We start from the raw sequence: 15,353 nt of genomic DNA, 5'->3' as shown, positions 1-15,353 counted from the left end.
CAAGCACTGAATGTCCACTAAGACACTCATACAAGCACTGAATGTCCACTAAGACACTCATACAAGCACTGAATGTCCACTAAGACACTCATACAAGCACTGAATGTCCACTAAGACACTCATACAAGCACTGAATGTCCACTAAGACACTCATACAAGCACTGAATGTCCACTAAGACACTCATACAAGCACTGAATGTCCACTAAGACACTCATACAAGCACTGAATGTCCACTAAGACACTCATACAAGCACTGAATGACCACTAAGACACTCATACAAGCACACTGAATGTCCACTAAGACACTATACAAGCACTGAATGTCCACTAAGACACTCATACAAGCAGTGAATGTCCACTAAGACACTCATACAAGCACTGAATGTCCTCACTAAGACACTCATACAAGCACTGAATGTCCACTAAGACACTCATACAAGCACTGAATGTCCACTAAGACACTCATACAAGCACTGAATGTCCACTAAGACACTCATACAAGCACTGAATGTCCACTAAGACACTCATACAAGCACTGAATGTCCACTAAGACACTCATACAAGCACTGAATGACCACTAAGACATACAAGCACTGAATGACCACTAAGACACTCATACAAGCACTGAATGTCCACTAAGACACTCATACAAGCACTGAATGTCCACTAAGACACTCATACAAGCACTGAATGACCACTAAGACACTCATACAAGCACTGAATGTCCACTAAGACACTCATACAAGCACTGAATGTCCACTAAGACACTCATACAAGCACTGAATGTCATACAAATGACACTCATACAAGCACTGAATGTCCACTAAGACACTCATACAAGCACTGAATGTCCACTAAGACACTCATACAAGCACTGAATGTCCACTAAGACACTGAATGACCATACAAGCACTGAATGTCCACTAAGACACTCATACAAGCACTGAATGACCACTAAGACACTCATACAAGCAGCACTGAATGTCCACTAAGACACTCATACAAGCACTGAATGTCCACTAAGACACTCATACAAGCACTGAATGACCACTAAGACACTCATACAAGCACTGAATGTCAAGCACTGAATGTCCACTAAGACACTCATACAAGCACTGAATGACCGCTAAGACACTTATACAAGCACTGAATGTCCACTAAGACACTCATACAAGCACTGAATGACCACTAAGACACTTATACAAGCACTGAATGTCCACTAAGACACTCATACAAGCACTGAATGACTGAATGCACTGAATGACCGCTAAGACACTTATACAAGCACTGAATGTCCACTAAGACACTCATACAAGCACTGAATGACCGCTAAGACACTGATACAAGACACTCATACAAGCACTGAATGACCACTAAGACACTCATACAAGCACTGAATGTCCACTAAGACACTCATACAAGCACTGAATGTCCACTAAGACACTCATACAAGCACTGAATGTCCACTAAGACACTCATACAAGCACTGAATGACCACTAAGACACTCATACAAGCACTGAATGTCCACTAAGACACTCATACAAGCACTGAATGACCACTAAGACACTCATACAAGCACTGAATGTCCACTAAGACACTCATACAAGCACTGAATGTCCACTAAGACACTCATACAAGCACTGAATGTCCACTAAGACATACAAGCACTGAATGACCACTAAGACACTCATACAAGCACTGAATGTCCACTAAGACACTCATACAAGCACTGAATGTCCACTAAGACACTCATACAAGCACTGAATGACCACTAAGACACTCATACAAGCACTGAATGTCCACTAAGACACTCATACAAGCACTGAATGTCCACTAAGACACTCATACAAGCACTGAATGTCCACTAAGACACTCATACAAGCACTGAATGTCCACTAAGACACTCATACAAGCACTGAATGTCCACTAAGACACTCATACAAGCACTGAATGACCGCTAAGACACTTATACAAGCACTGAATGTCCACTAAGTCACTCACACTATGCACAAACTCAATGCATATAAAAGCCCAAAAATCTAGAATTCATTACCTGTGAATATAATTATAAAGAAACACTACCTGTTTATCAATTCAAGTCTCTTCTCAAAAATCACTTACTCACCCACAACTAAATAAATACTGAATAATTGTATCTCATAATTGTATCTCATAAATGTCAACCTGTGACCCAATCAAACTTTGTTACTATTTAACTTCATTACCAAAGATAATACTCCATTCTACTGATTACACAACAACACAGTAAATGACCATATGACCTGTCTTTGTAATACTCATTTGTACTAAATTGTTATCTGTTTTACAATAATTTTTGTACCACTGAATATATCATTGCTTAGTTAATCTTAAGTTAATTTTAAGCCTGCCCGTAATACTCTGCATTTAAGTGGCTTTGGCATGCTGCATTTAACTGTATCCTTTTGTACTTCTCTATATCATGTTCAAATTCAAAATTATTAGAAACACTGAATGACCACTAAGACACTCATACAAGCACCGAATGTCCACTACGACACTTATACAAGGCGCTCCCTTTACAGGTGACGGAAAAGAATAACAGCGGCTAAAAGAGGCCAATATATCTGAAATGCGTAGGGAGTCACTGGTCAGAGAAATAGCAAACATCGAACCTAAGCTAAAGGAATCTTATAGGAATCAGGAATCGCAGGAAGAACTAAAAGCCATAAATGAAATCGAAAGAATCACAAAGTATTTCTTTTCTTATGCCAAATCAAAGTCGAGAACAACATCCAGTATTGGGAACCTACTTAAGATGGGTCCTACACAGATGACATCAAGGAAACGAGTGAGCTACTCAAGTCCCAATATAACTCAGTTTTTAGCAAGCCGCTAACCAGACTGAGAGTCGAAGATCTAAATTAATTTTTTATGAGAGAGCCACAGAATCTGGTAAACACCAGACTATCTGATGTTATCCTGACGCCAAATGACTTCGAACAGGCGATAAATGACATGCCCATGCACTCTGCCCCAGGGCCAGACTCATCAGACTTCATCAAGAGCTGCAAGAAGCCCCTATCACGAGCCTTTTCCATCCTATGGAGAGGGAGCATGGACAAGGGGGTCGTCCCACAGTTACTAAAAACAACAGACATAGCCCCACTCCACAAAGGGGGGCAGTAAAGCAATAGCAAAGAACTACAGACCGATAGCACTAACATCCCATATCATAAAAATCTTTAAAGGGTCCTAAGAAGCAAGATCGCCACCCATCTAGATACCCATCAATTACACAACCCTGGGTAACATGGGTTTAGAGCAGGTTGTGTCTTGTCTGTCCCAACTACTGGATCACAACGACAAGGTCCTAGGTGCACTAGAAGACAAAAAGAATGCAGATGTAATATATACAGACTTTGCAAAAGCCTTCGACAAGTGTTACCATGGCGTAATAGCGCACAAAATGCGTGCTAAAGGAATAACAGGAAAAGTTGGTAGATGGATCTATAATTTCCTCACAAACAGAACACAAATAGTAGTAGTCAACAGTAAAGTCTGAGGCGGCTACGGTGAAAAGCTCTATTCCACAAGGCACAGTACTCGCTCCCATCTTGTTTCTCATCCTCATATCTGACATAGACAAGGATGTCAGCCACAGCACCGTGTCTTCCTTTGCAGATGACACCCGAATCTGCATGACAGTGTCTTCCATTGCAGACACTGCAAGGCTCCAGGCAGACATCAACCAAATATTTCAATGGGCTGCAGAAAACAATACGATGAGAAATTTCAATTACTCCAATATGGTAAGCATGAGGAAATTAAAACTTCATCAGAGTACAAAACAAATTCCAGCCACAAAATAGAACGAAAAACCAACTTCAAAGACCTGGGAGTGATCATGTCGGAGGATCTCACCTTCAAGGACCATAACCTTGTATCAATCGCATCTGCTAGAAAAATGACAGGATGGATAATGAGAACCTTCAAAACTAGGGAGGCCAAGCCCATGATGACACTCTTCAGGTCACTTGTTCTATCTAGGCTGGAATATTGCTGCACACTAACAGCACCTTTCAAGGCAGGTGAAATTGCCGACCTAGAAAATGTACAGAGAACTTTCACGGCGCGCATAACGGAGATAAAACACCTCAATTACTGGGAGCGCTTGAATTTCCTGAACCTGTACTCCCTGGAACGCAGGAGGGAGAGATACATGATTATATACACCTGGAAAATCCTAGAGGGACTAGTACCGAACTTGCACACGAAAATCACTCACTACGAAAGCAAAAGACTTGGCAGACGATGCAACATCCCCCCAATGAAAAGCAGGGGTGTCACTAGCACGTTAAGATACAATACAATAAGTGTCAGGGGCCCAAGACTGTTCAACTGCCTCCCAGCATACATAAGGGGGACTACCAATAGACCCCTGGCTGTCTTCAAGCAGGCACTGGACCAGCCGGGCTGAGGCTCGTACGTTGGATTGTGTGCAGCCTGCAGTAACAGCCTGGTTGATCAGGCTCTGATCCACCATGAGGCCTGGTCATAGACCTGGCCGCAAGGGCGTTGACCCTCGGAACTCTCTCCAGGTAAACTCCAGGTAAATGAATGACCTCTAAGACACTCATACAAGCATTGAATGACCACACCTGCACATGTATATATAATAGTATAGAACACACCTGTCATGTATATATTACAGTAAAGAACACACCTGCCATGTATATATTACCGTAAAGAACACACCTGCCATGTATATATTACAGTAAAGAACACACCTGCCATGTATATATTACAGTAAAGAACACACCTGCCATGTATATATAACAATAAAGAACACACCTGCCATGTATATATTACCGTAAAGAACACACCTGCCATGTATATATAACAATAAAGAACACACCTGCCATGTATATATTACCGTAAAGAACACACCTGCCATGTATATATAACAGTAAAGAACACACCTGCCATGTATATATAACAGTAAAGAACACACCTGCCATGTATATATAACAGTATAGAACACACCTGCCATGTATATATAACAGTATAGAACACACCTGCCATGTATATATAACAGTATAGAACACACCTGCCATGTATATATAACAGTATAGAACACACCTGCCATGTATATATTTGCATAAGTAGAAACTTGTCTTCAAGAAATTTGGGAACCTTAGTATAAAACTTGAGATTATATAACCAAAACCACTGTGAGTAGTCGAGTACAGTTGCTCTCTCAGGAAGCATCGACATGGTGGCCATCAACACGTCCGCCTCCTGAGGACATGATTCATGTTACAATTATAGCAGGAACTAGACCTCAGTCACATCACAGGTGCTGAATCTGAATTATTTTGATCTCCATTTACCGTAAACTGTTATTTAAATGCATTATATATGTTAAGTAGTCATATATTGACACCTGTATCGTCCCGGACTTCTTTATCAACAAGGGACAACAACGGGGCAGCGTATATATGTGAGTGTTTAGAGGGATTTATGGAACGGATTTGGTGATTTATGTAATAGCAGAGTAAATTTCAGTAGGACATGAGTACTGTGAAGTCTGTAGAGTGGAGGAAGAATTTTTTTTTGAGTAAGAAATGTGATTCTTTAATGGGGAGGGGAATTTATTTAAGAGAATTTCCTAATAGGGAGAAGCAATTTCCATAGTGAAGATTAAATTTCTGAAGGGTCGAGGTCAGGGTGTTTTCCAAATGGGGAGAGTTGATGAGTAGATTGAGTACAGTAGATGGGGGGGGGGGTGATATTCATAGGGTAAGGAGTGATTTCAGAAGGATGAAGGGTGATTCAGCAGGCACGGGATATTTTTTTTTCAGTATGGGTTAAGGACGCTTTTTCAGTGACTAGGATTTGTTTACAAAAAGAATCTTGCATGTACTCACCTGACTATACTCACCTAATTGTGGTTGCTGGGGTCGAGACTCAGCTCCTGGCCCCGCATCTTCACTGATCGCTACTAGGTCCTCTCTCTCTCTGCTCCATGAGCTTTATCATACCTCGTCTTAAAACTATGTATGGTTCCTGCCTCCACTACATCACTTGCTAGGCTATTCCACTTCGTGACTACTCTATGACTGAAGAAGTACTTCCTAACATCCCTTTGACTCATCTGGGTCTTGAACTTCCAACTGTCACCCCTTGTTTCTGTGTCCCCTCTCTGGAACATCCTGTCTCTGTCCACCGTGTCTATTCCACGCAGTATTTTGTATGTCGTTGTCATATCTTCCCTGACCCTCCTGTCCTCCAGTGTCGTCACGACAATTTCCCTTAACCTTTCTTCATAGGACATTCCCCCTAGCTCTGAAACTAACCTTGTCGCAAACCTTTGCACTTTCTCTAATTTCTTTACGTGCTTGATCAAGTGTGGGTTCCAAACTGGTGCTGCATATTCTAATATGGGCCTGACGTACGAACGATTCCTTACTAAGGTATCGGAACGCTATTCTCAGGTTTGCTAGGTGCCCATATGCTGCAGCAGTTATCTGGTTGATGTGTGCTTCCAGAGACGTGCTCGGTGTTATACTCACCCCAAGATCTTTCTCCTTGAGCGAGGTTTGCAGTCTTTGGCCACCTAACCTACACTCCGTCTGCGGTCTTCTTTGCCCTTCCCCTATCTTCATGACTTTGCATTTGGCGGGATTAAATTCGAGAGGTCATATACTTGGAATAGCACTGGTCCTAGGACCGACCCCTGTGGGATCCCGCTCGTCACAGGCGCCCACTGTGATACCTCATCACGTACCATGACTCGCTGTTGCCCCCCTGTCAGGTATTCTCTGATCCATTGCAGTGCCCTTCCTGATCGGTTTGTCCCAGTGGGACTGTTTGTGCTCTTAGGAGGAGCTGGTCTACTGGAGGAGTCTGCAAGGGTGTCCCACGGCACGGCTGCTTCAATGAACCTGGGGTCTTGAGCTGCTACCGCACCTCTCAAGCGTTCCATGACAATCTCCTTGACTAGTCCACTGGAAGCCAAACACGAAGACAGAAATGCAAGCAAAGCTACCATCGTTGCTTTGCACACTCTTATACCTCCCAGTCGCCCTGGGTTGGTTGCCTGATCCCATTGCTGATTTTCCAGTGAAAGATTCAGTGCCTTCTTAAAGATTGATCTCAGGAGTGAGTCATATTTGTTGAGTGGGTTGTCAAAAAAGGGTAGAATTCTGGCCTGCCGTAGTTTGGCAAATGATTCAAAACCACTTGTTTCGTGGTTTCTTTGCTATATAAACTGCTTGTGGAGACGGGTATTCAAACAGGAGGAGGTTGAAATTAATTATATATATATATATATATATATATATATATATATATATATATATATATATATATATATATATATATATATATATATGTGTATGTATATAGTATAAATATTGATGATTTGTGTTATCACTGAGAGTTAAAAAAGGTAAAGATGCGCTTTCTTGAAATATTTAAAGACAATCATCTTAAATTCAGTTTATGTGTATTAGTTGGGAAATTAACACGGTTAAAACAGTAAAAACATCATAAAGGATAACTGTTAACTTATTATCCTAACATAAAACAGCATAATATTTTGTTTTAATTTACTGATAAAATAAGCTTACCCTGCGCTGTAACGTGCCTATTGCTCCGCCATATGACCCATTAGACATCTTATCAACACGGCCACTAATCTCGTTTAACTGGATCGTAAAGTTGAGTTTCTTCATAATCGTGGTTAACATTTCTCCCAGTAATTCTTGCAGCACTAAAGACTCTCCTTTTCTTACTAAAATTATCTCGATGGTATTCTGTAAATAAATAAGCAGTTGATATTATCACGGAGAGTTTCCCCAAGTATTTGAATGAATGTAAACAACAGAAGACATGTCGGTAGTAACGGGATGAAAGAGAAGCATCTCGCATATTATATTTTCCCCAGTAACTCGTACTTCAACATACACATGATGTCGCGTTAGCCACTGGACCATCCAACTAGCTATATTTTTGGATGAATCTTATTGTAGGTAGCTGGTCCAGTGGCTAACACGACGGTCTGCAGTTTTGTGACTAGGTACATGATGCCTAGTAGCAGAACCTCAAGTCTCCCATAAGACAGACGAGCAGCAGTTCAACGCTATCAGGTAACCTAGGAACTGTATTTAGAGGACCAGGTGACCATCATCAGTCTAATAGCTTTAGACTAACATTCATAAAAGGACTAGCATCAATAGTTTAAGCACCTCAAAAGACAGTCGAGGTGGAACTCAATAAAATACTTTATTTTTTTTTTGAGATAAATGGCTTTTTAAATGTAATGTGATTTACTTCTGTACATAATGTGGAGGAAACGAGACCAAAAAAAAAAAAAAAACTTTAAGGGCGATTAGTTTGGCTGCAATATCATGGCAACTAGCTGAATAATCACCAATTATAATAACCAATTATAATCACCAATTATAATCACCAATTATAATCACCAATTATTCACATATGGCGGAGGATCTGATAGGTAGCTAGAAAAGTACTCTCAAAAGTATAACGAAATGTCTGAATTATGATAAATTTTCTGAATCTGTTGATGCATGAAGTGTAAAATTTGTATGTTTTAAATAACTTGGGAGAATAGCAGATAAAACTGTTGAATTATTGGTTAATTTCCATTCACAGTTATAGCAGCATCATCCAGCATCTCACCGGCATGTTGATGAGCAGTTCTTATGTCATAAAACCAGTTACTCAAAATAATTGCTTATACAGATAGAGCAATAACGTTCTGCTCTGCTTACTGCAGGAAACAATCTGTGAGAGAAGGTATATATTGTTAGGAATACCTCACATGGCCACAAGAAGTGAATTATTAAGTATCCTCGTAGAGAGACCTTTAAGGGACACGTCAGTTACCCAGTCTTCTAATTACGTTATTTTCCCTTATAATTGAGGACAAGTGTGTTGCAGAGGTCTGAGTTAAGCTATACCATGAATTAAGGAAAGATCCTGGAGTTTACCTTACGAAACAGAACAAATACGATAGTAATTATGGTCGAGGTAGATTATAGTGGAAAATAAACATGATATTAGACAGGGAAACTCTGGCTTCTCTAAAGATGTTGCTTGAATGTTTTTATGTTTATATTTTATTCCTTCGACTTCTTATTTTTATTTTATTCAAACTCGAGATGGATTCGTCCAGTCAGCTTCAAAATTTCAACTCTTGTTCATGTCACTGGGGACAGAATCTTGGGACAATTAGCAAGTGTCCCATGACCAAAGTTGTTGATCCCATGACCAAAATCCAGCACTGGCTTGGAAAACCTTCGAGACCTTCAGTGGAATAAACTCAAACATTGCAACATTACATTTGCAAAATATTGCGAGATTTTTGATTCCCGTTAAAATCATGTTAAATAAATTCCCGTTTACCTCTTCTGCAATATTTCGATATTTAATGACTGAAGTATTTTACGGACAGGAAAATAACAATTAAGTTTAGTTTGAATGAAAGCAAATTTACTGATGCAATAAAATAGAATATTTGGAATTGTCTGAACCCATAACACACCTGGAGAATGATTCATCTGATCGGCTTCACTTCATTATCACTAGTGTGGGTACCTGAACCCAAGGGTCGTACTGCTGTACATGTCTGGTACACAGTACCAACATGTGTAACATCTGGGTATCCTTATTTTTAGATATCTCGCCATCCAGAGGCTTTATCAATACAAGAACTTAATTTGAAGAATGTAAAACTATATACAAAATATTAGTAATCAGTCCCCCAGTCTTGGCTGAGGGACTGATTATCTCAGTAACTAAAGAATGTTTCTTTCGATCGGCTTCAGACTATTAATGCTGATGTATTCTGTAATATAAATGATACCCCATAAGTTTACCCTGAGTAAGTATACATATAAAATTTTTCTGAAATTCTTAGAAATTTCAAATCTTTGGACAGAGATCAATGACTGGAGAATGTTGTTTTAGATCGGCTTATTATTATTATTATTATTAAATATTCGCCGGTATTCTCCCGGCCCGGGCCTTTTCCAAGTGGTGGCCCGGCCTTGGCTCCCTCTTTAGGGAGTGTCTGAGACCTAAGTCTCCCATGGGAGGAGGCACAAGTACCTCCTCATCTTTGGGACCAACTGTCCCCAGGCTTAGCCACAAGCTAGGCCTCTCTGGTCTGCCATCCCCGCCCCAAGAGGGCTAATGGGAATGACAGTTTTATGAGCTAAAAGCTCGGGCTCAGGCACCTACCCTACCCTAGAAGGGTTAGGCATGGTGTCGATCTGTAGATCGGCTTCAAACTTCACCGATTGTGATCTTTATTAAAAAAAGTTTGGCGTTAACCTCTGTAAGTTTATATTTGCTAATTTTATTAAATAAATTTTAACAAATTAGATTTTCTTCAAAAACATCAAAATCAAATGTTTGTCTTCTTAGAATGGTAGAAATTTTGAAACAGAATTTAAATGGGAAAATCAAATTGATAAAAATATTAAAATTTGTGACTAATTTTCTTTTTAATTTAGCGAGGAGAGACTTTCTTATTTTGAGAATATATCTCAGTAAGATTCATCTTTTCTTTCTCAAGATTTGCGTTTATGACTCGGGAACGCCTTATTCGATCAGCTTCAAACTTACAACATTTTAGCAATGTATCAATGGCTCATGGGTAAGTTAAGATTTTCTTCGGATTTTAACCCCGGAGAGTTAGCCACCCAGTATAACCCAAGAAAGTCAGTGAGTCATCGAGGACTGTGTCTTATTTCCATTGTGGTCCTCAATCTTGTCCCCCAGGATGCCACCCACACCAGTCGACTAACACCCAGGTACCTACTTGCTGCTAGGTGAACAGGACAACAGGTGTAAGGAAAGACGTCTAAATATTTCCACCCCACCGGGAATCGAACCCGGGCCCTCCTTGTGTGCAGCGAGAACATTCAATATTTCACCACTTGTACATATTCCTGGGTATGTAGCTGCTATACTGTCAGTTTTAATCTCGTAATATCATGGTATTATTCAGTGAACTGGACATATTCTTCCCTTATTTGATTCGTATCTAAATGCATCACATTCCACTGGTGCTCAATATGTCAGTTTTATTTGTTAAATTGATTTCTGTGAGGTAAATGGCGGATGTCTCCTCTGACCAGAAATAAATTGGATTTTTTTTTATTTTACTGGTTTATTTATTAAAACTTACATAATTCTTACACAAGTACTTAAATTTTATACGCAGGCAAATCTTACATATATAAAGATTTGGATTTATTTTGTCCTCTGTTGGTCTCATTTGTATTTAAGTTCCTTCATGGTAGTTGTTATAACTATCACCTGTTGAACTCTTCTTAAGAAATTTCATGTAATCTTGCAGTCCAGTGCACATCTGTTTCTCTCATCCAGTAACAGTAAATTTGTTTATATCTAAGAATTACCAGAACAAACCTTAAAGGATTTATTGTGAAAGGATCAAAGAGACTTCCAGTGATTACAACAGACCAAAGTATTAGAGAGTTGTGTAGAAGTGATCAGGAAGGAGAGGCAAGTGGAGCACATTCTATATATTAAATACTGAGGTGACATATCTCAGAGAAGTTGATAACTCGTCCTGTAAGGTGATACCTACTTCATTAAGGCTACACCTCACTATACCTGAGTATACCTGGGGAGGGTTTTGGGGGTCATCGCCCCCGCGGCCCGGTCTGTGACTAGGCCTCATGATGGACCAGAGCCTAATCAACAAGGCTGTTACTGCTGGCTGCACGCAATCCAACGTACGAACCACAGCCCGGCTGGTCAGGTACTAACTTTGGGTGCCTGTCCAGTGCCTTCTTGAAGACAGCCAGGGGTCTATTGGCAATCCCCCTTATGTATGGTGGGAGGCAGGTAAACTAAGAGGTAACAGGCCTACTGGTCCACAATTTCTGTTGTTAAAAAACATAGTAAACCTTTTCCAATTAAACTGTAAATTGTAAATAAGCCAAACTTAAATTATATCAGTCCAATAAAAAAGAAGAAAATTTGATATAATTTTAGAAGTCTGATTTATCTGCAATATTTTTATTAGTGAAATAAAGCAGTGTTTGTCAGAGCATCTCTCAAGACTAACCTTCATGTAAGCAATCTTTATCACACCTCCTTTAAGGGTAGATGGACGGGAGAGGAGTGGAGTTGAGTGAAGCAGTTGAGTGTGTTGCAGACAAGCAACAGTATGTAGGTTGTACCTGCCACCGTCAGTTAGTCTTGCCTCTCTCAACACTCCCGTACACTGACTTTTTCCGTCCAACACCTTTATACGGAAATTACAAATGAAAATCAGTTATATATCGAGAGGATACTATCTAGTAATCAGTAAACACAGTGCTGAACAATGTTGTAATTTACCTTGTCACGTTGATCCTCCAGGAGCAACACTCGTACTGCCAGTGGGATGCTGGGACACAAATCTCTCCCGAGGATATTGCCTCCCACTGGCGCCAGCATCAATGTGTCCAACTGAGAACATGATTAAGTATGTCTAGCAATTTGAATAAGTTGTGTTTATATAATATTTACTTATTTGTGTCGAGGATACAGAGGAAGGAAGTACAAAATAATGAATATATATCTTAGAAATGTGTAAGTAATGAAATATACAAAAAAGCATAAGTTAGAAGGTGCTTTAATTTAGTTATTTTTAACCAAAATGTGAGGGAAAATGTTGATTATATTAGAAATATATCCTTAATATTGATTTAGTTCTCACTATATACATTTTATCAGTAAATATACATAAAATCACGTTAATTCTTACACTGCCAAACACTCCTCTAGAGAGAAGCTGAAAATACATAGAATTTTAAATATTAATATTTTGTAGTTAATTAGTGAATCCAAGATTATTTTAATGTGAGAAAATTGAATCTCTTTCTAAATAATATTAAATGTTTATTTTCCTAGTTACATTCATGACTATATTCAGTTTTCAACGTTAAATTATATTATTATCAATTAAATTATATTATTAAATTATATTATATTATTAAATTATATTATTATCAAAGAAGTTAATAAGGAATACTCATTATGTTCCTCTGACTTTCTAAATTACATTTTGCTTTTGTAATTCAAATAATTAGTGGCATTTTCTCATGTTGCCTTGAATTTTTATTGCTCCTACATAAAATTTAATTTAATAGAATATATCTACGAAATTATCTTGATAAGTCGGCCTCTCAATGTGTCATCTTTATTGTGGAGATGAATCTTACTGTAGCCAGCGACTCTATATATTATACACAGGAAATAGAGCTCATTAAGATAAACCCATTTAAAGGGGGGGGGGGAGAAATCTGTAATAACAAGGAAAACGGCCACAGTTATGTATTCAACATCATTCTGAGGCAAACTCTAGTTCAACCTTCAGAAGGAAATAAATGGTATAAAATACCGACACAATGGAAATATAAATACAAATGCACTATAATGTGAGCCTTTATTGACAACGTTTCGCCCACACAGTGGGCTTTTTCAAGTCACACACAGATCTACCTGGGGTTGGAAGGTACGGGAGTATTTATAGTCATGACTATAAATACTCTCGTACCTTCCACCCCAGGTAGATCTGTGTGTGACTTGAAAAAGCCCACTGTGTGGGCGAAACATTGTCAATAAAGGATCACATTATACTGCATTTGTGTTTATATTTCAACCTTCAGAAAAAGAAGAAAAAATAAGTCTTAATTCTTCGGTGTGGCACTATATTTAAGACAGTTTAATGCATTCGTATAAGAGCCCAATTTTAGACTGTGTACTATTGCCTCAACTAAAAACGCATCTAATTTGAACATTCCGTCGCTGATATTGTATAATAAATGCTTATCATGCTTAATAATTGTGAGGTTTTCGATATCAAACAGACCGTCTTCGAATCCTAAAGTGACAAAAACACATCGTTTTTTATTTTGGTTCATAAAACACAGCTTCACAATGAAATATGTGGAATAAATTTTGCTGGATACTGACTTGTACAGCAGCAGTGCCAACCCAGTTTGCAGGTCCTACCACCAGGACAGCCATTGTGTGTCGTGGAAGTGGCTCCCGCCCATATAAGAATGTCCAGTCCACCCTTGACCACAGAGATGTCCGGTTATGGATGCTGGAACAATCCTTATCAGTGACAGGAGCCTGAAGGGTGTTGGAGGCAACTTGTGTCATATAGTGTGAGTCCAGGTGCACCTCAGTGCTCACACCAAGTGCCCACATACATCTCACAACATCATAAGTGTCTGCACGTATTTGTAAAAGAAATTTTTAGTTGCTTATATCGATACTGAAGTAATGCTTTGACCCTTAAAGAAAAATTATTAGTATATTTCTGTATTAGTAATGCTTAGATTCTTAGATTATTTAGTTATACAACAATATAAATAGTCATACACATTTTTGCATTTTACAGTAACAGTTACTTACCGAAGTCAGTTGTGGTAACCACAATAATGTTCTTGATGCCCAGAGACAGTGTAGTTTCAGTCACCAGACTGCACATTACGGAGTGTAAAATTAACACAGGTAAGGCCTTCATTCTGCCTCTGAGGACAGGTGTGTCGTCTGATACTTCCATCACTACCACCTTCCTCGCCAGTACCGAAAAATGACAGACCAAAAAAAAAATAGGTCTGCTAAATAAGTTGATATTTAAGATGTAATATAAATTTTTATTTTGTATAATGATAACTACATTTAAGTGTATAAATGTACATCTATAAAAATTAATTATTACAAGATAAGTATCTAATTAAGTTTTACTAAAATTTTAAGCATATTACACCTAAAGTAAGTATGTTTATCGTGACACTAATTACTGGTTGATCAGACCCAGATCCACCATGAGGCCTGGTCTCAGACCCTCTCCAGGTAAACTCCAGGTAATCTCAATTACAGAAACGCACATTTTCGAAAAAGTATCCCCTCAAGGAAGGTTCCTTGATGTTGGTGAGGGGCTCTTGATTTGGGAATTGGATCTGTGCTCCAGTTCCCCGAATTAAGCCTGAATGCCTTCCACATCCCCCCCCCCAGGCGCTGTATAATCCTCCGGGTTTAGCGCTTCCCCCTTGATTATAATAATAATAATCGAAAAAGTACGTTGCTAATTTACGATTTACAGTTTTCACAGTTATCTGCAGACGTCGCCTGCACAACGGCTTCATTAGTCGAATGCACTACTGAAAGCTGTAGTGGCAGTTATGATGAAGTCAGTCCCTCAGCCCTGGGTGCGGGGTATACCTGAGTATATCTGGAGAAGGTTCCGGGGGTCAACGCCCCCGCGGCCCGGTCTGTGACCAGGCCTCATGGTGGATCAGGGCCTGGTCAACC

The 15,353-nt window shown here is 39.3% G+C and overlaps 1 protein-coding gene across 1 annotated transcript; it reads right to left on the bottom strand.

Annotated features, from left to right (window-relative positions):
• Nucleotides 1-2,016: 2,016 nt before the first annotated feature.
• On the bottom strand, nt 2,017-14,769 carry LOC128690672 (uncharacterized). The gene is made up of 7 exons (XM_070088503.1): nt 14,451-14,769; nt 14,004-14,266; nt 12,384-12,494; nt 12,109-12,288; nt 7,616-7,801; nt 5,124-5,282; nt 2,017-2,055 (listed from the first exon to the last, which is right to left on the bottom strand). Exons 1-7 carry the CDS (start codon nt 14,599-14,601, stop codon nt 2,017-2,019), a joined length of 1,089 nt encoding a protein of 362 aa, XP_069944604.1. The 5' UTR covers nt 14,602-14,769.
• Between the last annotated feature and the right edge of the window lie 584 nt (nt 14,770-15,353).

Source organism: Cherax quadricarinatus, chromosome 24 (genome assembly GCF_038502225.1).
Source record: "Cherax quadricarinatus isolate ZL_2023a chromosome 24, ASM3850222v1, whole genome shotgun sequence".
Lineage (NCBI taxonomy): Eukaryota > Metazoa > Arthropoda > Malacostraca > Decapoda > Parastacidae > Cherax > Cherax quadricarinatus.
The sequence above is the reverse complement of the archived record's forward strand: the minus strand, read 5'-3'. Positions and strand labels throughout refer to the sequence as shown.